This window comes from Maniola hyperantus, chromosome 11 (genome assembly GCF_902806685.2).
Source record: "Maniola hyperantus chromosome 11, iAphHyp1.2, whole genome shotgun sequence".
NCBI classification, from domain to species: Eukaryota; Metazoa; Arthropoda; class Insecta; order Lepidoptera; family Nymphalidae; genus Maniola; species Maniola hyperantus.
Window position 1 is genome coordinate 893,096 of NC_048546.1, and position 20,516 is coordinate 913,611.

Genomic DNA, 20,516 nt, shown 5'->3' on the forward strand with positions numbered 1-20,516 from the left:
TCTTAACCACTAGGCTATCACTGTAAACCATATTAAATATTTAATAATAGACATGGACCCCTAAAGATTTATTAAGTTACTAGCTGATGATGAACTCTGATTTTCCGGGATAAAAGCAGGTGGCCTATGTCACTCTCCAGGTCTTTACCTATACCCATGCAAAAAATCACGTCAATCTGTTGCACCGTCGGGACGTGATTGCAGGACAAACCAACAAACAAACACGCTTTCGCATTTATAATAAGGGTTTTGATTAATCTTAGTTGCTCCGAAATAAGTTACTTATCAAATTGTCATAGTTACAAAATACCTGTGCTGTAACAAATTAGTAATAGCCTATTTACAATTTGCTTAACTAAACGTTGTTTAAAAACAAAAGGTAATTACTAATTAAACAATATCTAAGAGACTGGGTCAAGGGGACAAACCAACTGCTCAGTCATTGGAACAGTTGCATTGTATAAGAAGTAATAAAATTACTAGCTGCTCATTTTGTAAACATCAACCTGTATTCACTCTGTTACTAGAATGTGTAGTTTGGACAGAAATTGATTTGTACGTTTTGAGTGTCAATTAATCCATTGACCTATCTTAATTTTTAGTTAAAAGTATTTACTGGAAGACACATGATTCTTTTGTTGAAATGATGATTAATTATTTTTGAATGATTAACATAAGTACTTACTCATTAGTCTTTTGAGTAAGAAAAATCATTGTATATATAATATCTGTCCCAGCTGTACTCACATGTTTGAAATGAAATTTGAAATGAAAATTTATTTATGACAACAACGTCGGTTTACAGTTTAGTACCTGAAGTAAGTTTGATAAACCTGTGTCTCAGGGTCCCCGCTCCTCCTCCTCAGTCTCAAACATAATAGTTGTGTTAACAAAAACTATAAATACTTAAGTCTAAATGTTTATCGACATGTTTAGTTTCAAAGTAGTTTAAACGCTAAAAAAGAAAAATCATCTTCTTATGTAACACAGAACATTAACTATAAAAATTACTATTATGCTTATTGCTTATCTACTATCTGAACTCTCCTTTTTAGGGTTCCGTACCCAAAGAGTGCCAACGGGACCACTTACTAAGCCTCCATCCATTTGTCCTTCTGTGTCTGTCTGTCCACAAATAATATATATATAAAATATTTCAAAATGGCCACCATGCAAATTGTAGCTGCGATGTCCGTAACACAGGTTTTCCAAGTACGGATGCCAAAGCACTGCAACATTTATTATGTCTACCTTTTCTGTGCACTCGATTTAAAGAATTTTTGTACTGTGCAACATTTTCTTGGTTAAATATTTTTATTTTTATTTAATTTTAAAAAATTAACAAAATTGCAAAGTACAAATTGTGTTACATCTTATATGATGGTACAGATTACGGAACCCTTTATGTGCGAGTCTGACTTGCACTTGACAGATTTTTTATCTTACAGCATTCTTAGTACTTATTTATTTAAGTTTTATACGGTCAATCAAGGTTAAGTTAGTAATTATTGTAGACAAGTTTAAGTTTCAGGTGTAACACTTAAATGTAGCATTGAGTCCAGTTTCAGCAAGAATACCTAATTGCGATGACTGCATTGAAGTTATTATTCACTTAATACTTACTTCTTAGTTAGGACACGGCATACTTAAATGAACCTATCCATTTCTTGTTTCTAGACATCTCATCATTATCAATTATGCAAATCACTTATTTCTGAACTTTAAAATGAAAATGAACTGAACCTACAAACAGCACAATTAGTGTCCTTTTACATAATTGCATTAAGCTAACCTTCACTTTTTTGATAAGAAAACGCTTGTTTAACATTCAGTGTCATCTTAATCGGTAAATTTACAATGATAGTGTTATCTCAGTTGGCCTATAACTTTTTAGGATGTTACTTTAGTGGGCTTGCGTATTTTTGCGATTAGTGAGCGAATAGCCTTTGGGTTATAAAAAAATGTCAAAACTCTTAAAATGAAATTTATTCTCCTAATCAAGATTTGTAGGGAAGAGTATATGATACACTTTCCGGTTAGCTATAGGAAGAAATTGTCAGATGTATCTTTTAGTATTGAAGAGAAATGTCACTGACCTGAGGTAAGTTGGCCGCGATCTGTCGCTGCAGCGAGTCCCGCTCCTTTTCCACCTCCTTGAGGCGCTGCTCCGTGTCTCCGAGTCGCTCCTGGTTCTCCCGAAGACTCTCTACCAACTTATCTCTCTCATCCAACATCGACACCATGAGTTGCTCGAAATTCGCATCTTCCCCGGAAAACTGCGAACTCCTTTGGCTTATACTGTCTTCAGATATCGTGGGCATTACGTCGCACATCATATTCCACATTTTAATTCAACACCAAACCAGAATACTTATCGTATAATACACGACACACCGAATAACACAAAATTATTTTTTTCACACCGTTTTACATATGTTTCGGCACAAACGTTACCTAAACCTAGCGCACAAAACGTGAGGACGTTGTTTCACATTGTCGATATATTCGTACGAGATTGTAGTCAAAATTTCGCGAGACATTATAGTTCGATAATAAGAAAGACACACCTAAAACTTAAAACTCCTACGATTCCATACTATCACGGTACAAGCGGCAAGTCTGCCATCTTGGATTCGAACGTCAGTCAAATTCTCAAAGAGTAAAGAAGAAATATCCAATTTAATTTTCAGATATCTCACACGGAAAAATATCTGCAAGTTGTAAGTTTTGACAGTACCTACCACATTGTATTCTTTTATAATATGAATGTATTCTTTAACTGTATCTATTCTGTATCTGAGTATAAATAATATTATAGAATACATAGGTGGAATTAAATATTTTAGAAATATCAATAAAATTACTAATCACAATTAACTACCGTGAAATTAACAATAGCAGCACCAATAAATTAATAAAGTACCTAGCTAGCTAATTGTAATGTAAAGCAAAATATCCTTTTGAAATTTAACTGCAACTTTTAGTAAATTAACGTCGTAAGACAATAATTTCATACTTTCTTTACAATACTTTAATTATAAAATCGCTCAATGCGGCTAAAGAAGATTTCACATCATAAAATAATTAGAAGCGTGTAGCTAGTAAGGAATTTCTTATTGTATGGTAAAACAAAAAGTCTTGTATAAGTCCCACAAATTGCTAATGCGTGTGGCCGCCATTTTAGTGACGTCAGCACTAGACTGAAGTTCCGAGCTGATGGTATATTTTTATTTCAGCTGACGTCAAAATGACGTCATTTCGATGTTAATGAGACATGGTTCCAGCGCAATAGCAATTTGCGTGACATATAACTGGTAAGAGTACTTAACCTACCGATACAGTTTTAGGAATTTAAACTCAAACAAAACATCAAAGCGACTTTTTAAATACCAACCCTACAGTGCCTATTCAAGAAGACTAAAAATCCTGTCTGCATTTTTTTGTAACTCTTTGCAATTATTTGTACAAAACTACGCTAGAGGTCACTACTGCTAATTATGAATGAAATTCTTGGGTTTGTATTTTTTTTAAATAATGGATATTTATACCAATAAATTATGCATTCAGAATAAAATTATCAAAAAATTTAACATAATATTTATAATAACAGCCGATTTCTTTAATTAATCTAACTCTATGATATAAAACATAAACCATTCTTATTTATATTAGAGATATAGAGATCAAAGAAACCGTTGCCTTTATTCTCCAAAGAGCTGGAACCCAGAGCCGTAAAACCATTGTAGAGGCCCCGCACACGGTCAAGCATATTTGTCAAATTTTACGTGTTTGACAAATTATTTGATCATGATTTGATCGTTTGCGGTCGTTTTCACACGGTTTCAAACACTGACCTAATAGATTATCTACTATACTGACCTATTGTCATCGACATAGGAATACTACATGCAAATTCTTTGCCTATTGTTTACTCATTGGTTTCAAACAAACTACGTGCTTGTCAAGTTTGATTGACGGCGTGTGTGTGAAATATGCTTGATGGTGTACGGCTATGTTTGTCAAACAAACTCTCCATTTTAGCTCATGGATAATGTTTTAGCTCCATATTTCTTTCAGGAAATTTTCATGTGAGAATAGTTACATTATTATCTCGCTGTTTTAACCATTTTCGTGCCCAACGTCTCCTTTTTTTTCATTTTTTCAAACACATTGCTAAAGTTAATGCAAGAAATCCTTTGTCCGTGGTGCTCATCACTCAGCGCCTATGCTCAGCGCAATATCCCTTTCTGAATTCTGCGTCGAAAGCAAGTGACGCTTTGTTTGACAAACCTGTTTGAATGGTGTTTGCGCCCAAGGCGCCATGCTAAGGCCATGCCCTTGTGTTTGATGACCTTGATAAACAAAACGTCACAAAACGTAAAATTTGACAAACACGCTTTTGCTTGACCGTATGGCCTCGGGGCCTCTAAGACATGCGTAAAAACCTCATAAAACCTTTACTCTATGGTAAAACTAGTTGTTGCCTGTTGGTCTGTGCTAGTCGTAGATTGAGTAAAAACCGCGTATGAGATAGCGATAGCACGACGTAACGATGAAATAACACGACAATAATTATTACCATTGTTTAGTAGTCAATATTAGAACTGTCCTTGGCGCCAATTCTCCTGTCTCTAGATTATGTAAAACTCTTAACCACCACAGCTCTGTCATTGACATTAATTCTGATTCTTTATATAAGTTTCGGGAAAAGATCTTTGCATATTGGAAGTCTTGAGTAGGAAGTATTATCTTTAATCTTATTGATGTTTGTTTTTTATTTTGTCACATATGTTTGTAAATGTTGTATTAACTTATAATTGGCGACTGCACTTAGTAAGTAATATTTTCAGAATTAAGTTTTTTTTTTAAATGTATTAGTGTAGGTAGCCGTTAGTTAATTTAATAAATAAAATAAAATAAAATAAAATAAAATAAAAATAAAAATATTTGTATTAACCGATCAACAATATTTGTATTAAACGTTTTTTATGTGAAAACGAGTAAATAACTAATGAGAATAAAATTACGCCACGAATTCTCATGGTTTGTTTTGCAACTAAAGTTGCATTTCTTGTATGGATTCTTGAAAAAAATCGGTTACATGGTAAGGGACAAAAAATAGGTTAGCTGTGTCTCTGTTTATCATATTAATAACTTTATCTGTGCTCTCTTTTTAGTGTGAATGAAAAAGCAAACGTTTCTTTATCTAGCTTTATTACTCTATTTACGGTGCTAGTTAGGAAAAAAAATGGGAACTGTCAGAAACGGCTGATTTTGACACTCTTTGAATTTTGATTGATTTTAATTGGTCTGTGATTGATTTGTATTTTGCAAATGGTAACAAAAAAGAAAAGAAGAAGAAGAAAAATTAGTTTTTACCTAATTTAATTTTGCTATCCTAAAGTTATAACTTTAAATTATAATTTAATATCCTAGGATCCAGGCTATAATGATTAAATGGTAGAATAGCTTGAACCGAAGTTCCCATCTTGAATGCGGATCCCAGCCGAACAATTTGTGTTGTTTGCACTAAGCATATTGATCAGATGCCGAAGAAAAAAGGTAAAAAAAAAGGAACTAACTCAGGTAAATATTAATTTTACTTCTTCCTTTTTCTTTCTTTAATTCCTGTAAGGCCGGCAACGCATTGGCGGTTCCTCTGGTGCTGCAAATGTTCATGGACGGCGGTAATCACTTAACATCAGGTGACCCGCCTGCTCGTTTGCTCGAATCTACAATCTTGTAGTTTAATGTGTAATCTTGTCTCTTTATCTCTATTTAGTCTCTTTATTATTAGCGTCTAACATATTATTGTAAAAATGAAACATGTCTGAATAAAGGCTTATTTATTTATTAATAGACTAAGCAGCTTTTGCTGATGTGCCTAAATAAATAAAGATTCAGTATTAATTGATCTGCTTCTTCTTCCTTACCATGTTCCACACTACGCGCGCATAATAATTGATAAAATCAAATTTATTTATTTCATGTAGGACAACTAGTATAAGTAATACTAGCTGAGTGAGAGCTAGTGATTTAGGTCTTTGAAAATGCAGTGGGAACTTTATATTTTCCAGGACAACAGTTAGCCATCTGTAGTAGCCCATCAAATCGTGAGCCTCAATAGCTCAACCGGTATAGGAGTGGACTGAAAACCGAAAGGTCGACGGTTCAAACCCCGCCCGTTGCACTATTGTCGTACCTACTCCTAGCACAAGCTTGACGCTTAATTGGAGAGGAAAGGGGAATATTGGTCATTTAAAAAAATGGCTAATATTCTTTAAAAAAAAATAAAAAAAAATATATAGGTATATATATATATATATATATGTTTTCAATTTATAGTAACATACTTATAAGTACAGATTACGTTGTCGTACTGAAAGCATGTTTTTATTAAGTAATCTGCGATTTCCCTGCGTTTTAAATCTGTAATATCTTTGAAAATATTCATTATAATTACATGATGTAAAAGGCCATATTGAGCTATTTTAAATGCACTATGTATTAAAGGTTCCTAATTAGATAAAGATTAATGCTGTATTGCTTAAAATTGCTTCGTAAATAAGCCATTATTTCTCGTTAAAGGATAAAAAATGGTTATTGTGGGTTATCCCTAAGAGATAGACATAATGTAGACTTTTTTTTAGAACTTAAGGTGTACAATACTGTAGTACATTATTTTGATCTATTGTTGGGTTCAGCCAAAAAATGTGTTTATTTACGATATGATAATGTAGAATTAGAAACCTCTAAAATTATCAGAGTTTCTCTACTATATTATGGATGTATTATACATATAAACCTTCCTCTTGAATCACTCTATCTAACAACTTTGTTTTATAGTATGTAATGATTTTGTAAAAATATTCTTTTCAGATTTTACCATAAATGATTGTGCTAATGCTCCAAAACCTGTGAGCAGAGTGAAGAAATCAGTAACCACAGAACCAAAACCTGAGAAATCATGGGACGAACTTCAAGATGACGATTTTGACATAATTGAGGAAACAAACGCTGATGGAACAAAATCCTTTGTTTACAAGAAAAAGAGAAATCATTCCAAGAGTGAGACAGACTTCCAGGAATGTCCAGGAGTAGTCTACCCTGAGATTGTATGGTATTTAATATCTTCTTACATCAAACCAGAAGATGTTGGCAACTTTGCCGGTATAAACCAAGCTACTTATTCTATAACTAAGAGGGAATCTTTTTGGCGAGCATTGTATAAGAGGTATTGTCAGAATAATCCTAAGTTACCTGAGAAACTGAGGATAGAAAATAACTACAAGTTGTATGGTTTACGACAGAGGGTTATAAGAGCTCTATACCACACTTATGATGTGTTTATTCAGAAGGTAATTATCGTTCTTATTTTGTATAATAATAGATTGCTATTATGACATAGAAATCCGCTAAGAAAGGATTTTTGAAAATTCAACCCCTAAAGAGGTAAAATAGGGGCTTTAAATTTGTGTAGTCCACGTGGACGAAGTCGCGGGAATAAGCTAGTAAAGGAATAAATCCGAAACCTGAATTTGTGGTTGAATCATTAAAAATAATTATTTTTAATCATATTATAATTAAACTGTGTTCATGAACAAAAATCATAATTAATATGTGTTCATGAACAAATAATTAGTATTTTCAAAGTAAGATAACTATACCAAGTGGGGTATCGTATGAAAGGGCTTTTCTTGTGCATTCTAAAACAGATTTTTATTTATTTTTATGCATAGTAGTTTTTGATTTATCATGCAAAATGTCGAAAAAAATAACCGAGTACGGAACCCTCGCCGCACGAGTTTGACTCGCACTTGGCCGGTTTTTTGTGTTTGTCTCTTTTAAGTGTCATCTTTTCGTTACATCGAGCTTCTAATCACTACGGTACTCAAGATGTTTTGAACTTCAAATTATGAATTTAAGGTGCAAAGACAAGCGTCGCACGACAGCCATCCGCACGAATTAGTCCGACGCAGATGCGTGAACGTGTGGTATTGCAAGGGGCCCACGTACTGGTCCGTTTACTTCAAACTCAAGAAGTTGAAGCCTGAGCGGGTGAAACGTGTCCACTTCATTGAGGAGCTTGGCAGGATTGATGCTAATCCGGAGGAGGATTCTCAAGTGTTGCAGGTACCAAGTCCATTTAAAAAAATATATATAATAAAGGAAAAGGTGACTGACTGACTCACTGATCTATCAACTCACAGCTCAAACTACAAGGCGGATCGGGCTGAAAGGCATGCAGATAGCTGTTATGAGGTAGGCACCCGCTAAGGATTTTTAAAAAATCAACCCCTAAAGGGGTAAAATAGGGGGTTTAAATTTGTGTAGTCCACGCGAGCGCGAGCATAAGCTAGTTAAGGCACCTTTACTAGTGAATTATTTCACTAAAAAGTGATGGTAAATTCACCATTAAAAGTGATGGTAAATTCACCATAACAATGAAGGAAAACATCGTGAACCTGAAGGGAACCTGCATGCCTGAGAGATTTCCATAATACATATTCTCAAAAGTGTGTGAAGTCTGCCAATCCAAACTTGGTCAGCGTGGAGGACTATGGACTGAACTTTTCTCATACAAGCACAGGTTGATAATGATGATGAATTAAACGTCAATACTAAATTTACTAAGTTTCCAAACGCGTCTTGGTCTGAGAAGAAGCGCACTATAAACTCATACCTCAATAAATAAGGTTAAAGATAAATTTTTGGTCCAAAAAAAGTTAACCAACACTGCAAATTATTTTGTCTTTTGATATTTAAATGCGTTTAAACTTTAACGTTAACGTAACGTAACTTTAATCGCCTGATATGCAAATGGCCTATAGTCGACGCATTTTAAACTGAGTCGTCGAGTTATCTACCTACCTACGGACCTGTAAGTGCGAGCGAAACAGACAGATAACTCGACGACTCAGTTTAAAATACGTCGACTATACTTATAGTTCCTGTATTTTCCAGGTGACCTGCCAAAGCTTCTACGAAGTACCTCCATTGATGGGCATGACCCTATCATCCGTGAGTGTGGTGCTCTCCCAGGGCTTCCGACACCACAGGCTGCATCTAGGCTTCAACACCGGCCACTACAACATATGCCGGAACATCATTCCAGAACATTCCGTGGTCATCGACACAGTTGTCAACATACTGGTGTATGATTGGTGGCATCCCAAGTACCCGCACTTTGAAAATAAACTGCCGTCTAGTATGCGAGACGAGGAATCGTTGCCAGTGCTAAAAAAAGATTTCTTTACATTGTGTAATTGAAGTGGAGATTTAAGGTGGAAGACACGGGTCTGCCCGCGAAATTCAAATTTAATTTGGTTTTTCGCAATTTGTAAACTAATACGACAAAGTAGGCTTATGGCATTCAAATTGAGCCCCTAGCAGTATCATCTTCACAGGCTTATATAAAAATCTTTACTTGAAAGTGTCCAGTTTTTAAAATTAGTCAAAATAATGAGTTTGACGTGAGCTAACTCACAAATTAGTCATTATTTTGACTAATTTCTTAAATTGGACACTTTCAAGTAAAGATTTTTATATAAGCCTGTGAAGATGGTATTGCTAGGGGCGAAATTTGAATGCCATAAGTACTAATTACTAAGCCAATACTTTGTCGCATTAGTTTACAAATTGAAATTATACTGGTGTATGATTGGTGGCATCGCAAGTACCCGCACTTTGAAAATAAACTGCCGTCTAGTATGCGAGACGAGGAATCGTTGCCAGTGTTAAAAAAGGATTTCTTTACGTTGTGTAATTGAAATAAAGATTTAAGGGTTGATGAATGTGATACAAATATAGTATATTTTGTTATTTATTGGGTGTTTTATTTATTTTTGCAACATGATCCAAAATCCCAGTGCCGAAAGTCGTTCCTTGTTTTGAGAAATAAAATGTGTGGGATAAAGTAGTGTTACGGCGGATAAGACACTAACGGGGGTTACGTACTCATCCGAACCGAATCCGTCAAAATACGTTCCGCAAATCAAAATACGTGTAGTTACGCACTACACTTCCGTCATCCCAGTTCTATCCGTCATCCATGAGAATACCAGCGATTATCTACGACATACGTCATAAGCTCCCATACAAAACAAAAAGGAACGTATTTTGACGGATTCGGTTCGGATGAGTGCGTAACCGCCGTTAGTGTCTTAATGTATGCATTGCTAGTTTGTGCCGATAGCCAATTTAAAGATATTAGCTTTTATTGACCTTTCTATGAAGTCGATTAAAAATTAGACTTAATACTTTGATGTCAGATTTTTACACCTTTATTACCTGTTGTCTCTCATAGTCACCATGATCCAAACTTCATAGTCGCTGATCGTTCCTCCCTGTGGTGGGGACAATGCGCAGATAAACTTTGAGTCAAGAGAGAGTCTGGTCCTCACAGGCTCCAAGTCTATTACCAAACGAGCGTTTTGACGTTTTTTTTTTAAATAAGAATATTAGCCATATTAAATGACTAATATTCCCCTTTCCTCTCCAACTAAGCGTCAGGCTTGTGCTAGGAGTAGGTACGACAGTAGTGCAACGGGCGGGGTTTGAACCGTCGACCTTTCGGTTTTCAGTCCACTCCTATACCGGTTGAGCTATAATTGAGGCTCGTTTGTATCAAAGTAGCTGATTTGACAAGCAAGGAGTAAGTAGGTAAGTGACCGAAATAAAACAATGTTTGCACTCAGGTATTTATTACCTTACGCTTACTAGGTTTAGAATATCACGTTAGGGTGATCTCGGCAAAGCGTTGCAGGCGTTGCACGAGCCAACAGGTATTTGGGGCTCGAAGCAGTCGTTGGGGCACACGGGGCAAGATGCGGCGTACTGGCGAGGATACTCGCAGCGTTCTGATGAGTTCCACAGCGATGGTTCGGCGTTCTGGAAATTATTAGGAATTAAAAAGTATATTCTAATAGGGCTCTTCTAGCGGTGATAGCCTAGTGATTAAAGGCTGAACCGTATTAAGTTTTTTTTTTTTTTTAAATTCAGATACAGGTTACTGGTTAGCCCTTGACTGCAATCTCACCTGGTGGTAAGTGACGATGCAGTCTGAAATGGTAGCGGGCTATAACCTGGAACGGGTATGGCAGTTTTTAATAAGCCCATGCCCCTTTGGTTTGTTACGTTGCGGGGCGCGTTGCTTCGCGTCAAAATAATATTTTGTATGCCGCGACGCGCTGTGCAGTGTGCATGCGCCGCTCAAGTCACTAGTGTGATTTGCACCGTACGAAATGAACCGTACCTAATACTAGAGAGTAGAAATTTTTACAGTGCGATTTCTATTACCGCTATAAAAACAAATAAGTACTTACCTAATAATTTCAAAATTACTTTAATTAAAAAAATTAAAAAGTAAGATTTGTACGATAGTAGCCTTTTTGTACCTACTTATTAAGATTTCTTTTTGTAACCTGTCATTTGTGTTTCTGTGGTGCAATAAAGTATATACATACATACATACATACATAGTACGGAACCCTTCGTGTGCAAGTCGGACTCGCACTTGACCGATTTTTCAAACTTACCTTTAAAAAGGCCGAAAAGCTACACTGCATGACATCAATAGCTGGGCAGTTGAGGTGGATGCCCTGGGCTGGTAAGTCCGCTTGAAGACAAGATGTCTTCACGCTGTCCACAGCTTTCTGCCAGTCAGGGTTGTCTTTGGCGAACTGGTCGAAGTACGCCGTCAACTTGGGCTTGTCCACCTTGTCTCCATCCATCCAACCCGATTTTCTGAATACGCATGTGATTTTTTCACACTGAAAATAAAATATAACTTCATCATCACATTACAGGGACAAAAGCTTCCCCTAAAAGGCCGGCAACACATCGGCGGTTCCTCTGGTGCTGCAAATGTTCATGGGCGGCGGTAATTACTTAACATCAGGTGACCCGCCTGCTCCTTTGCTCGCTATGTCTATTAAAAAAAAAGCTGAAAGTTACTGAGCATTGAAAAGGAGAAACTGTCTGATGTCAACGTAAGCTACAGCTGAAAACGCTGTATTTTGCGTGTATAATAAGGTACTCTTACGCAAACCTCAAATAAAAAAGCATATATTATAAACTAGCTGATGCCCGCGACTTCGTACGCGTGGATTTAGGTTTTCAAATATCCCGTGGGAACTCTTTGATTTTACGTCATAAAAAGTAGCCTATGTCCCTCTCCAAGTCTTAAACTATACCCATGCAAAATAATGTCTGGGCTTAGAAACTTGATATTTTTAACCGACTTCCAAAAAGGCGGTGGTTCTCACTTCGGCTCGTTTCTTTCCTTTTTTTTTGAATAAAGTTTTTCTTTACAACGTAGAGTGTAGACCCCCACTGAGAAAGTAAAATCAAAGTCAAATCATTTATTCAAACTTAGGTAACATTTCATTTAAGTACGTACACTTTTTGATAGCCAGTTGTTAGACTTTAAGATGATACCTACAGTGGTAATTAAGTATGTAAACTAATAAAACTAAAAGATAAAGCTACGAGGGTTTGAAACGCGCCATCAGACACGCAACGTGTTTTCAGAAAATTCACCTGAGTGCAGTTGTTCGCGGATAAGCTACTCGTGAGTAAGTAAGTACCTACCTGGTTTGTACTCCCTAGATCCTAAAACTTACTTTTCCCATTTTTAAATTTGGGAAAATAATGCCATAGAATGGTTACCTCAAGAAGAGTCTTTTTTTTAAAAAGAATATTAGCCATGTTAAATGACTAATATTCCCCTTTCCTCTCCAACTAAGCGTCAGGCTTGTGCTAGGAGTAGGTACGACAATAGTGCAACGGGCGGGGTTTGAACCGTCGACCTTTCGGTTTTCAGTCCACTCCTTTACCGGTTGAGCTATTGACGCTCTGAAAAGAAAATTCACCTGAGTGAAGTTGGTCGCGGATTAGCTACTCGTTGGTTTGTACTCCCTAGATCCTAAAACTTACTTTTCCTGTTTTAATTTGGTAAAATAAAGTCATAGAATGGTTACCTCAGGAAGAGTCTTATCGCACTGGGAAGCGATTCCTGACTTCACTATTTGTGGTGTGGCGAGGCAACTGTATATCTGTAAACATATTTAATACTATTTTAGCGATCAGCTTGATTCAAAAATTCAAAGTCTTCCAGTCTCCAGGAATAAAATTTCACCCCCCTCGAGGGCTATGGGGCTCTTGGTCCGTGGGCCCTTCGCCCGGCTTGTCACCCTACCACTGGCTGTGCCCATGGCTCCGCTCGCGTGGTCACGTGTAGTAGGTTTAGGTCGCCTTGCGCCCCTTAGGACTCTGCGCCCGGGTGCACCGCACCCCTTGAACCCCCAGGTAAAGACGGCCCTGGTTTAACTCAATCTTAAGTACCTAACGATTAGCGACTCTGAGTGCGGCGGTGAGTATAATCTAAGAAATGTGATTCTTACCGCGCCGGGCATTCGGCCACATATTACTGGCGAAGTAACAGGGTCCCCCTGGCATACCTGCAATAAAAAAAAAACTTGACATCAATTAAGGCGAATACTTAATTCAAGGTTTTTATTTCAATTTATTTATAAGTAAGTAGGTAGATAACTTTCCTCAAAATTTATTTAGTACAGTAACTAGCTAAGTAAATATAATGTTTTCAAATCATAGAATGCAAAATTCAATGTGCTCAAGAAATCACGATTATTTTAAATAACCTACTTATTATGATTTTTGAACGCAAAACCTAATAAGTACCTACTCAATTAAATACATAGAAAAATGGATTAAATATACTTTATAGACTTACCGCTAATAATGACAAAGAAATAAAAACCACAAGTCCACGCATGTTTAAAGACTGAAGACAACTGACATATGGAGGTATGAGACCATTTATTTAAAGAAAACGCGTAATTTAGTCTCTAACTGAGATAGTACGAACATACGTTAGGTAGTTAATTGGGTCTGTCGTAAGGTTAAGATTATGAGGTCAAATATTTAGTTAAATCAACAACAATTCTCATTAATTCGATATAATATATCTACCTAACTTTAAAGTTTTTATCAATTTTATTAAGTAAACAAGACAGATAAAGTTCAAATACTTTAAAATCCGACTGCCGCATAGATGACCATCATCAACCTATCGCCGGCTCACTACTGAGCACGGGTCTCCTTTCAGAATGGGAAGGGTTTGGCCCAAGTCCACCACGCTGGCCAAGTGCCGATCGGTAGACTTCACATACATTTGAGAACATTTTGGTGAACTCTCAGACATGCAGGTCACTATTAAAGCACGGAAGACGCAGTGTTGGAAGACCCTCCACTAGGCGGACGGACGACATCAGACGAGTCGCAGGGAGCCGCTGGATTCAGGCGGCGCAAGACCGTGGCGTGTGGAAGTCCCTAGAAGAGACCTATGTCCCGCAGTGGACGTCTATCGGTTGATGATGATGACGATGAAACGCACGTAACTCCGGAAAGTTAAAGGTGAAATGTCTCGTAAATTTTTATTAGCACTTAAGACTCCAAGGCCTTAGGGTCACGTTTCTAGAACGTATCAACAAAATTGCATCGAATTTGGTTAATATTTAATGTTCAAATGAGAACCAAATACGTTTGTATGGAGCGAGTGACGGAGAGAGCGCCGGTAATGAGTAGGTAAGTAATTTGGAATCTATATATATAAAAGGAGAAGGTGACTGACTGACTGACTGACTGACTGACTGACTGATCTATCAACGCACAGCTCAAACTACTGGACGGATCGGGCTGAAATTTGGCATGCAGATAGCTATTATGACGTAGGCATCCGCTAAGGAAGGATTTTTGAAAATTCAACTCCTAAGGGGGTGAAATAGGGTTTTGAAATTTTGTAGTCCACGCGGACGAAGTCGCGAGCATAAGCTAGTTAATTATAAAGGAACCGATGAACACAAATACCTACCTGCAGTATGTCCTAACGTGAAATCTGTTGACTCAATGCTGCAATGCAGTGGTGGTCACCACTCACCACCGGTTGGCTGGAGGCCAATCCGGGGTACCTAGGGTCTCTAGGAGTTATACGGTGCCTCGCACGGGGTAGAGCGCGTCCACGGTAATCTAAAATATATAAATGGAAAAGTGACTGACTGACTGACTGACTGACTGACTGATCTATCAACGCACAGCTCAAACTACTGGACGGATCTGGCTGAAATTTGGCATGCAGATAGCTAGGTATTGTGACGTATAGGCATCCGCTAACAAAGGATTTTTGAAAATTCAACCCCTAAGGGAGTGAAGGTTTGAAATTTGTGTAGCCCACGCGGACGAAGTCGCGAGCATAAGCTAGTGTTCTAGAAGCTGATCGTATAAAATCGGCTAAGGGCTTAGGGCCTCGAGACTGGGTGTTAAATCTAGGGGGTCCGTGCTTTTTTTTTTTTTTTTATTCAGATACAAGTTAGCCCTTGACTGCAATCTCACCTGGTGGTAAGTGATGATGCAGTCTAAGATGATAGCGGGCTAACCTGGAAGGGGTATGGCAGTTTTTATTAAACCCATACCCCTTTGGATTCTACACGGCATTGTACCGGAACGCTAAATCGCTTGGCGGCACGGCTTTGCCGGTAGGGTGGTAACTAGCCACGGCCGAAGCCTCCCACCAGACCAGACCAGAAATTTAGAAATTATAAAATTCCAAACCCCTGTCAGGGATCGAACCCGGGACCTCCCACTATTAAGACCACAGCGCTCACCACTGCGCCAGGGAGGTCGTCAAAGTTGCTGAGGGTAATACGCCCGGCGATTTGTGCAGGGATGTCGTCTAGTCCGGCATTGCTTGTACCTATTCGTGAGGCCGAAGTTTTAAAAACTAGATTACTTGAATACTTAGGTATCATTATATTTTCTAGCCTTTCTAGATAGGTACGCCAAAGTTGCGTCACCCAAACTGGGTATCCATAATACTTTGTACATACTTAATATGATGTAATTTATGGAAATGCAATAAATAAAAATTGAAATTGAAGCTCTCGCTACTCCACGTGCAGGAAAAGCAAGCGAGCAGTACCTACCTACGCAGACGCAAAGCATGTTCACTCCGACGACGCCATAGCATCCGGAGATGTTGACTCTACACTCTACAATGTACACCTTTTATAACCTCTAGCTCAAAGGTAAAGGAGCGGACTGAAAACCGAAAGGAATTTAAAAAAAATCAATGTTCACAGTCTTGCTTTAAGGACCCGTTCTTTAAATGCCTCATTTTCCAAGGTGCTATTGTAAAAAACAGAAGTATAGCTTTGCTTTATATTATTTTTGTAATGAAATTGGGCGTCACGCAGCAGCTGGTTTAATATTAAATGCAGTGTACTTATTTAGTGACTAGACAAGTACGTCATTTCTATTTCCTACTACGTAACTTATTTAGAATTCTCAATTCTGTGGTAGGTTTATGTAGTTTATGTACCGAAGGATGCCAACTGTCAACGGGATCACCTTTTGCTAAGCCTCTGCTGTCCATCCGTCCGTCTGTCTGTCAGCGGGCTGGATCTCATGAATTAATATAGTACCTAGGTAGGTATAGAGTTGAAATTTTCTGTGTATTTTTAATAAAAAATCCAAAAAGACTGCCATGAAAATTAATAAAAAGGAAAGTGTTCGTGATTTCTTGTATACCTACCTACCTACGATGGTACGGAACCTTTAGTATGTGAGTCCGACTCGCACTTGACCGATTTTATACTTTGTCATCTAAACAAATCTAGAGTTTACCTATGTCAAACGTGCAGGCATCAGGCCTAGGAAAGCTTTATGCTATGTTCATGTAAGTATTTTGATGATGTCAGACGTCATCTTAAAAATTAAGTCGAGTACAAGGTTTTCAAGGTTTTCCGCAAGTCGTAATCGCTTTTCCTACTCTAGTACGCATGTGCAGAATCCGCCCTTGCGCATTTACTGCCACCTGTCAAAGCCAGCCCCCTCCGAATCCTTTGACGTCACTGGAAAACCTCTGGGAAAAAGCCTACTCGTCGATACAAGAAAATCATGTAATACTGGTAAATATAATATTTTTTTATATAACATTCTTGTGGTTACAGAAAATATTCTACTTTTGTCCATTAAGAACACTACGCCTTTTTTTAATGTTTACAGATTTTTTGGTTAAGTTAGAACTAGGTACGTTTAATTTGTTTTTTTCCGTAGCTCTACCTAGATATTACTTAAAAGACGATACTTACTGAGCTCACTTTAGCTTTAAACAGATAACCTTACCTATTTAAGAGAAGAAAACTACGCCTGACTTATTTTCAATATTTCTAGAATTTCAGTCGTAAATTAGAATAATTAAAATCAATATTTATTTCGGTTTGATACATGCCTTGATGTTGCCGGCATTTGCCGGACCCTTTTATAGGTAGTTAGTGCTTATTTATGAAATGTAAACCATGTCTTTATTTATTATAATATACCAAGTTATTTCTTAGAAAATATTTAGCAAGTAAGATAGTATTTTTTAATTTTTTACAGGTATTTTTTCACGTTTAAGTAAAAGCCTTAAGTATATATAAAAGACATAAGTTGATTTGTATACGGGGGCGACATAAACGCAATGCGATAAAGCCCCGTCAAAAATAAAGATTTAAAAAAAAGTACCTACCTATCTATAAAGTTATTATTAACACACGTAATGTCATTTTTTAAGCTTGATAATTTTATTATTAAGTATCAGATATTTTCATTTTTTGTTTATTCTTTGTTTTTGTTTTTACGTTTTTTAATTGCGGCAAACCTATCGAAGGTAATTTTTAAATTACGATTTGAAGGGACAAATCGAGGCGATTTGTATTGGATAAAGGGATAAAATGTCGCCTGTGTTGGCGGATCTATTTTTAGCTAGGTAGGTAGGTACTACCTACGCTTTGTGATGCAAATTATTGCAAACATCAAGGAGCTGGCGAACTAAACGGTGTAATTTGCACGAAATCAAATTTTACAGGAGGAGTAAAAAACTGAATGAATTTATTTTTTTATTTTTTATTCATATACAAGTTAGCCCTTGACTGCAATCTCACCTGGTGGTAAGTGATGATGCAGTGTAAGATGGAAGCGGGCTAATCTGGAAGGAGTAAAGCTGTCAAGCTCTACTTATTGTATACCGATTCAATTTTAGCACAGTTTTGCGGCCATTTTGCTTAGAAATGAGAACAAGTTTGTATTTAGTGATCGAAATAATGAACTTTGGGTCAATTTTAGCACAGTTTTGAAAACAAGTTTGTATTTAGTGATCGAAACAATGAACTTTGGGTCCATTTTAGCACAGTATTGAGAACAAGTTTGTATTTAGTGATCGAAATAATGAACTTTGGGTCAATTTTAGCACAGTTTTGAAAACAAGTTTGTATTTAGTGATCGAAATAATGAACTTTGGGTCAATTTTAGCAGTTTTGAGAACTGAGAACAGTTTTAGACTGATAATTGTTTTGAAATGCATGCAGATTTTTGTCGTAATGTAAGTAGGTAGGTACCTATATGAAGAAAAAAGTGTTTTTGTGTTGGTCACCACTCACCAGCTCCTCAATTATCTAACATTGCGCCTGCCTAGTGACCTTTTATCTTAATTAAATGATCTTTGAGTATCTTTTAATTTTCCGCTCTCGATGCTTGAAGCTCAGTCATTAGTAGAATTTGATTACTAAGTAGGTACCTACCTAAGTATAACTAGGTACTTTCAATCTATACTAGGTACTTACCTAATATTTAAAAGTTACCACCGTTTCAGGATATCGTATAGGTACTACTCATTCCAACCCCTATTTTACCCCCTTAGGGGTTAAACTTAGGGGTTCTTAGCGGATGTCTACGTCATAATAGCTATCTAGCTGTAGCATGCTAAACTTCAGCCCGATCCGTCCTGTCTGAGCTGTGCATTGATAGATCAGTCAATCTGTCAGTCAGTCATTCAGCTTTTCCTTTTATATAATAACTAGCTTATGCTCGCGACTTCCTCCGCGTGGACTACACATCCAAACCCCTATTTCGCCCTCTTAGGGGTTGAATTTTTAAAAATCCTTTCTTAGCGGATGCCTACGTCATAATAGCTATCTGCATGCCAAATTTCAGCCCGATCCGTCCTGTCTGAGCTGTGCATTGATAGATCAGTCAATCTGTCAGTCAGTCACCTTTTCCTTTTATATATTTAGATATAGATATAGATTTACTAAGTACTCACACGAAAATAAATAAATGCAAAATATAGTAGTACTAGTAAGGATTGTAAATTGGTACCTACCTACCTAGTACTTAGGTATACATCTAGATAATCATGTTATCTGCCGATAGCAAGCGATAACTGAGTTTAATAAAGGAAACTTTGTTTCTGTTGTATCGGACGTGTTTGATGTTTTTGTGTTTAATATTTACATAGACACAAATTTACGAACCGTTTGGTTAAAACAATATTTTTTGAGAGGATGACGAATTTACATGTATCTAGTGAATCTACTGCGATTCGGTAAGTAGGTACCTACCTGTTTTGTTATTCATAAACAGTAGGTAATCATTATTTTTGTATTGTTTCAATAATTTACAGCTAAAATTAGGTTGAGCCTCTGATGCTTATGATAAGTAAGTTGTATAGACTAGTGCATATCTGTAGTTACTAAATAAAATCTTCCAAAACCACCTCTTACAACCGTACTCAGAGTCGCTAATCGTTGCTTAAGATTGAGATAAAACGAGACAGATTTATGTGAGAGATATAGCTCTGTCTCGTTTTAACTAAATTTTAGTAACGATTAAGCGACTCTGAGTACGGCTGTTAATCTTATGAGCCGGTCACGTAGAGATATATTCTGAAATTATTCTAGTTCCGGTCACTGCACTTTGCCTTAAAAAATTAGAATACTTAGGTAAATTGTTTCGCAAGCGCGCAAAAAACACAATGGACCGATTGAAACAAAACAATAAAGCATAATATTCCTAGTAGGTACATAATATATATATCTACGTAAACCTTTTATATGTGTTTGCAGTCCAGCTAGGTAGATCCAGATTCGGTACATAAGTAATCAGACTTAACTAAATACTGCTCCAACTCAAACCTCGAAGAAAACCAATTTAATAAAACGAGAGAGCTATGCTGGGAGTTTCTCTATGTGATCAAATCAGAAATAAGGAGATCCGTAGGAGAACTAGAGTAACCGACATAGCTCCACGGGTTGCGAAGCTGAAGTGGCAATGGGCAGGGCACATAGTTCGTACAACAGATAGACGTTGGGGTCCCAAGGTGCTGGAATGGCGACCTCGCACCGGAAGACAGCGTTGGAAGACGACTCCCCACTACGTGGACGGACGACATCAGACGAGTCGCAGGGAGCCGCTGGATCCAGGCGGCGCAAGACCGTGGCGTGTGGAAGTCCCTACAAGAGACCTATGTCCAGCAGTGGACGTCTATTGGTTGATGATGATGATGAATCAACTTAAGTAAGCACTTTACTGCACTTGGCTTGAATTTGATGCAAGTAAGACCCAGCATTGACAAAACATATTAAAATAAAAACCAACGCAACGAATGAATCACAAAAGGG

General features: G+C 37.2%; 4 protein-coding genes across 7 annotated transcripts in view; 2 read left to right on the forward strand and 2 right to left on the reverse strand.

Moving 5' to 3' along the window:
- Window positions 1–2,621, reverse strand: part of LOC117986647 (liprin-alpha-1-like) — a 168,624-nt gene extending 166,003 nt beyond the window's left edge. The window contains 1 exon segment of the mRNA XM_069501958.1: window positions 2,097–2,621. Coding sequence (XP_069358059.1) covers window positions 2,097–2,345 — 249 coding nt within the window. The 5' untranslated portion in view covers window positions 2,346–2,621.
- Window positions 2,622–5,286: 2,665 nt separating this feature from the next.
- Window positions 5,287–9,826, forward strand: fsd (transmembrane protein fates-shifted). The gene is made up of 4 exons (XM_034973246.2): window positions 5,287–5,586; window positions 6,880–7,358; window positions 7,927–8,133; window positions 8,965–9,826. The coding sequence occupies exons 1-4, from the start codon at window positions 5,547–5,549 to the stop codon at window positions 9,268–9,270; spliced, it is 1,032 nt and encodes a 343-aa protein (XP_034829137.1). The 5' UTR covers window positions 5,287–5,546; the 3' UTR covers window positions 9,271–9,826.
- An 872-nt stretch (window positions 9,827–10,698) lies between these two features.
- On the reverse strand, window positions 10,699–13,873 carry Obp49a (Odorant-binding protein 49a). Its single transcript, XM_034973069.2, has 5 exons — window positions 13,754–13,873; window positions 13,404–13,460; window positions 12,981–13,055; window positions 11,538–11,771; window positions 10,699–10,890 (listed from the first exon to the last, which is right to left on the reverse strand). Exons 1-5 carry the CDS (start codon window positions 13,793–13,795, stop codon window positions 10,738–10,740), a joined length of 561 nt encoding a protein of 186 aa, XP_034828960.1. The 5' UTR covers window positions 13,796–13,873; the 3' UTR covers window positions 10,699–10,737.
- A 3,037-nt stretch (window positions 13,874–16,910) lies between these two features.
- The window catches only part of LOC117986201 (intermembrane lipid transfer protein VPS13A-like), a 43,507-nt gene continuing 39,901 nt past the window's right edge, over window positions 16,911–20,516 (forward strand). For 3 of the 4 annotated variants that reach the window (XM_034973039.2, XM_069501894.1, XM_069501893.1), the window contains exon 1: window positions 16,911–16,985. The gene's annotated coding sequence lies outside the window, so the exon portion shown is untranslated. Of the gene's footprint in view, window positions 16,986–19,331; window positions 19,442–20,516 lie in introns of those variants that run through there. The other variant, XM_069501892.1, reaches the window with a different exon arrangement.

Bases quoted from the DNA above. Each gene is read 5' to 3' on its own strand.
- fsd (XM_034973246.2), top strand. From the start codon at position 5,547: ATGCCGAAGAAAAAAGGTAAAAAAAAAGGAACTAACTCAG. The intron at 7,359-7,926 runs GTAATTATCGTT...TATGAATTTAAG, and splicing joins ATGATGTGTTTATTCAGAAG to GTGCAAAGACAAGCGTCGCA. The intron at 8,134-8,964 runs GTACCAAGTCCA...TGTATTTTCCAG, and splicing joins AGGATTCTCAAGTGTTGCAG to GTGACCTGCCAAAGCTTCTA.
- Obp49a (XM_034973069.2), bottom strand. From the start codon at position 13,795: ATGCGTGGACTTGTGGTTTTTATTTCTTTGTCATTATTAGCG. The intron at 13,461-13,753 runs GTAAGTCTATAA...TTTTTATTGCAG, and splicing joins TTTCTTTGTCATTATTAGCG to GTATGCCAGGGGGACCCTGT. The intron at 11,772-12,980 runs GTAACCATTCTA...TTTTATTTTCAG, and splicing joins GCGATAAGACTCTTCCTGAG to TGTGAAAAAATCACATGCGT.